The 4,629-nt window shown below is 59.4% G+C and overlaps 1 protein-coding gene across 1 annotated transcript; it reads left to right on the top strand.

Annotated features, from left to right (window-relative positions):
• On the top strand, window positions 1-4,203 carry TOMM40 (translocase of outer mitochondrial membrane 40). Its single transcript, XM_049620862.1, has 6 exons — window positions 1-92; window positions 188-467; window positions 1,216-1,283; window positions 1,752-1,844; window positions 2,906-3,007; window positions 3,088-4,203. Exons 2-6 carry the CDS (start codon window positions 194-196, stop codon window positions 3,304-3,306), a joined length of 756 nt encoding a protein of 251 aa, XP_049476819.1. The 5' UTR covers window positions 1-92; window positions 188-193; the 3' UTR covers window positions 3,307-4,203.
• Window positions 4,204-4,629: the final 426 nt, after the last annotated feature.

The following is a 4,629-nucleotide window of genomic DNA, read 5'->3' as shown; positions in this document are numbered from 1 at the left end:
GCGACGGTGGCGGCGGCGGCGGCAGCGGGTTCGGTTGCGCGTGGCGCACGGGGTGGGAGCGGAGCCCAGGCCGGGTGCAGGCGCTGCCGCCAGTGAGAACCGGGGCCCGGGGCACAGCGGGTTTGGCTGGGACTGGACCTGGAGTGCGCGGGCCCTGACCTTCGCCCTCTGACCTTTCCCCTTGCAGGCGACCATGGGGAACGTCTTGGCCGCTAGCTCGCCTCCCGCAGGGCCGCCGCCGCCGCCCGCGCCCGCCCTCGTGGGACTGCCGCCGCCTCCGCCCTCTCCTCCGGGCTTCACGCTGCCGCCACTCGGGGGCGGTCTGGGCGCTGGGGCTGGTGCGGGTCGAGGTTCGGAAAGGACCCCCGGTGCTGCGGCCGGCAGCGCCGCAGGGACTGCGGACGATGGGGCCTGCGGCTGCCTGCCCAACCCGGGCACGTTCGAGGAGTGCCACCGGAAGTGCAAGGGTGAGGGGCGAGAGACCCGGCAGGGGTGTGAGGGCCCGGATCTCGGGGGAGTGGGGGAGGGAGAGCACTCTGAGGACCTTGGGAATTGGCACGGACCATTGGAAACTAACAGCGTTAGGAGTTGACGTTAGGATCGAGAGGTGGAACGTTGGACTTGGAGCACAGAACGAGGGGATCAAATGGTGGAACCTCAGGATGGAATGCCAGAGCAGTGGAGTAAAGCCTTAGGGATCTTAGGAGCCCCCGGGATCAGCCAAGCCAGCCTTCTTGTGTGATCGGGAAGGAAACTGAGGCCCAAGGTCACTGTGTCAGCAAGGGTCCGGTGGGGGTGGAATTCAAGGCTTCTGGCTCTTGGCTTGGAACAAGTATGATAGCAAAGGCGGTGATGGCTTCTTGAGCATTGTTTTGGCGTTCGGGGCATGTCACCCCACGAAATGTTTGCGGTGCCTCCACGTGGTGAGCTTACAGATGCCATAGGTGACAAGTTTGACAGAGAGAGTTAAAGCGACTTGTCTTGAGTCAAATGGGCAGTAGGTGGTTGCTTTGGGATTTGGATGCAGGCGGAGGCTCTGGTCCTGGCCCCATCTACTAGCCTAGACGGTCTCTTTCCTGGCCGGGGTACTTCGTGCAGTGCTCTGCTTCTGGGTCCCTGGAGAAGGGAGTGCGGGGATGGTAGGGCAGGAAGGGGTGAGATGTGTTTGCGTGGGGGTGTGCGTGTGTGGAGAGTGACAGTGTTTGTCCTCTTCAGAGCTGTTTCCCATTCAGATGGAAGGTGTCAAGCTCACAGTCAACAAAGGGTTGAGTAACCATTTCCAGGTGAGCCCTCCTGGTGCCCTTTCCCTCCAGCGGTCACCCCAGCCGTCTCCCTGCGCCGACACATACAACCCCCTTGCTCCCCCTGAAGGGCTAGGCTCCTTGGTACCTGAAAAGACTCTCAGAGACACAGTGCCAGGCTGACTGCTCATTGGGTCCAGTGGAAGTGTTTAGGGACCCAGAATCCAGAGGTACCCCTCCCCCCCTTAACATCCAGGCAAAGTACCGGGTATGTAGCCGCATCCCCAACTTATTGTTTCTTTGAGTACGTGGTCTGGTGGGGCCGAACCTCCCCGTCTTCATCCCCTGCCCAGCCCTTAGCCACGTGTCTTTTCCTCCCTGGTGGGGAAGCCCGACTGGCAAGCGTCCCCATCCTAGCCTGGAAGGGAGCTTTGCTGGGGGCAGGTTGAAGCTGGGTTTATCGGCGATTGGCCCACAGACTCGGCTCCACAGCCCGCCCTCTTCTCCCAGGTGAACCACACGGTAACCCTCAGCACAATCGGGGAGTCCAACTACCACTTCGGGGTCACGTACGTGGGGACAAAGCAGCTGAGTCCCACAGAGGTGAGGTTCCTCTTATCTGTAATGTATTGTGTCTGTCTTCTAACCAAGGCTCAGTGTCGCAGGAGGCGGGAGCTGTTGAGGGAGCGGAGGATGTTGGGAGGTGGGGATTGGCTTTCCGAGGTCATTGGAACATGGCCGGTCATTCCTTCATCCTGAAGCCCTGTCGTCTGCCCAGCCCTGTGCTGGGTCAGGGCCGGGGTCACCAAGCAGCGATGACCCAGAGTAGGGCAGGGCTGCACTGTAGATCGTGCAGGGCTTTGAATGCCAAACAAGGCATGTGGGCTTTCTCTAGGGGGCAGTGGAGAGCCACGGAAAGATCTGAACGACGAAGGTGGTCAAATTTGTGCTTTTAGAAGTACCCTTCAGGGGCGCCTGGGTGGCTCAGTCGGTTAAGCGGCCGACTTCGGCTCAGGTCATGATCTCTCGGTCAGTGAGTTCGAGCCCCACGTCGGGCTCTGTGCTGACAGCTCAGAGCCTGGAGCCTGTTTCAGATTCTGTGTCTCCCTCTCTCTGACCCTCCCCCGTTCATGCTCTGTCTCTCTCTGTCTCAAAAACAAATAAATGTTAGAAAAAAAAAATTTTTTTTAGAAGTACCCTTCAGGCTGCCATGCAGAGGCTAAGGGAATGGGGGCAAAACGGGGGGCCTGGAAGGAGGCTGGGCAGGACACAGCTGGAGCCAGGGGATTGAATCGGGTCTCTGCTTATATCGACTATTTCCATTCAATAAATTCACGTGTTTGACAAACCTTCATCGTACCCCATTTTGTGCTCAGCCCTGTGCTGGGCAGTTTTGGAGACGGAGCGGTGACTGACACAGCCATGGGATTCGCAGCATAGTCGAGAAAGGGAACAGACCTTTCGGACTGTCCCCAGACAGTCCAGGGTAGCCAGGACTGAAATGGGGGAGGGGAGCCTGACTCAGCCTAGGCGGTCAGGGAGGGCTTCCTGGGGGAGGGGACTTCAGTGTGGGTTTTTGTGACGCTAGGCTTCTCACCTAGGCTCATCACTCGTGTATTTCTGTGTTAGACCTCTGACCTCTAACCTTGCCCTCTGTGCCACAGGCATTCCCCGTGCTGGTGGGTGACATGGACAATAGCGGCAGCCTCAATGCTCAGGTCATTCACCAGCTGGGCCCTGGCCTCAGGTCCAAGATGGCCATCCAGGTAAGTGAGAGACCGGTCGGCTGCTCCCCCGGCCACCCCGAGCACCAGGCTGCCCTCTACACCGTCCCTTCCGCCTGCAGACCCAGCAGTCCAAGTTCGTGAACTGGCAGGTGGATGGGGAGTACCGGGGTTCTGACTTCACGGCCGCCGTCACTCTGGGGAACCCGGACGTCCTGGTGGGTTCAGGTAAGAGACGCAGGGCTTGGAGGGTAGATCTCAGTCCCAGCTTTCCCAGCACGTCCAGTCCCTTGTCTGGACATCCTTTCCCACCGTCCGGAAATGGCCAGGGGCAGACGTGAGCTCGAAGCCTCCCGCAGTCTAGCATTTGAGCGCAAGCGAGCAGGTTCAAACCCCAGTTCTGCCACTGACTTCGCTGCGGTCGTGGGCGAGTTCCATCACCTCTGTGGGCCTCCGTTTCCTCATCTGCCCCACAGGCTGGTTAAGTTCGTTTAAGTTCATCCGTGTGAAAAAAAAACTTCAAGTGGCGTGGGACACGAAATGGGTCCCAGGGAAACGTGAGCTGCTCTGACTGCTTACGGGCTTGGATTGTTGGGCTGCATAGATAACGGGGAGGGTGAGTCCCCGTGCAGTTGTGGGGGCGGGGGGCCGGCAGTCTTGAGACAGAAGCGGCCGAGGAAAGTTCCCATTCGGGTTGGTGTGGGCAGGGACCGACCGACCTGTGTCTGTACGTCTGGTCTCTCCTTGGTTCCCCTTTTTTCTGGCTCTGCGTGTCTGATTTCTCAACATTCATAATGCGTGTTGCCTGGGCGTGTACCGTGCACGTTCCAGGCCCTGAGGAGAAGGGAGCAAAGGAGAGTTAAGTCTGCCCTCTGGGAGCTTCCATTCCAGAGGACGCAGATGCTGGCAAAGCATCGCGTAAAAGACAAGGTGTCCGTGTCAGGCGATAGGGGCTGGGAAAGACTAGGGCCTTCGAAAATGGGGTCCTCGGGGCACCTGGGTGGCGCAGTCGGTTAAGCGTCCGACTTCAGCCAGGTCACGATCTCGCGGTCCGTGAGTTCGAGCCCCGCGTCGGGCTCTGGGCTGATGGCTCGGAGCCTGGAGCCTGTTTCCGATTCTGTGTCTCCCTCTCTCTCTGCCTCTCCCCCGTTCATGCTCTGTCTCTCTCTGTCCCAAAAATAAATAAAAAACGTTGAAAAAAAAAATTAAAAAAAAAAAAAAAAGAAAGAAAATGGGGTCCTCGGAGAAAGCCCCCTTCTGTAAGTGATACTTGAACAAAGACTAAGGGTGGGAGGGGAGGTACCCGGCAGAGAGGGGTGGGGGGAAGGAGGTCTTGAGCCTGAGGGGGCAACAGGCACAAAGGCCCTGGGGCCGGAGGCTTTATAACGGGTGGGGTAGGAGGGAGAGCTAGAAGCCCGAGGGGTGAGGGGTGAGGAGCCAAATCGCAGGAGGCTCTGTAGGACTTGAGCCTTCACTCTGCGTCAGGGGCCACTGTCAGCATGAGAGGGACAGGAGCTGGTGTAGCTTCTAACGGGCCCCGCCGGGGAGAGCAGACTACAGGGGGCTCCGCTGCAGGAGCCGTTGGAGGGGTGAGCGGAGGTCAGGCCCGGACGGGCTGTGAGAGCGGAGCCCCTGGGGTTGGCCGGGGGGTTGGGGGTGGGAGC

This window comes from Panthera uncia, assembly GCF_023721935.1.
Source record: "Panthera uncia isolate 11264 chromosome E2 unlocalized genomic scaffold, Puncia_PCG_1.0 HiC_scaffold_19, whole genome shotgun sequence".
NCBI classification, from domain to species: Eukaryota; Metazoa; Chordata; class Mammalia; order Carnivora; family Felidae; genus Panthera; species Panthera uncia.
Note: the sequence above shows the minus strand (reverse complement) of the source record. Positions and strands in the feature narration are given on the sequence as shown.

Excerpts from the sequence above, each read along its gene's own strand:
- TOMM40 (XM_049620862.1), top strand. The coding sequence starts at position 194 with ATGGGGAACGTCTTGGCCGCTAGCTCGCCTCCCGCAGGGCCGCCGCCG. Across the intron at positions 1,845-2,905 it reads AGCAGCTGAGTCCCACAGAG|GCATTCCCCGTGCTGGTGGG; the intron begins GTGAGGTTCCTC and ends TCTGTGCCACAG. Across the intron at positions 3,008-3,087 it reads GGTCCAAGATGGCCATCCAG|ACCCAGCAGTCCAAGTTCGT; the intron begins GTAAGTGAGAGA and ends TTCCGCCTGCAG.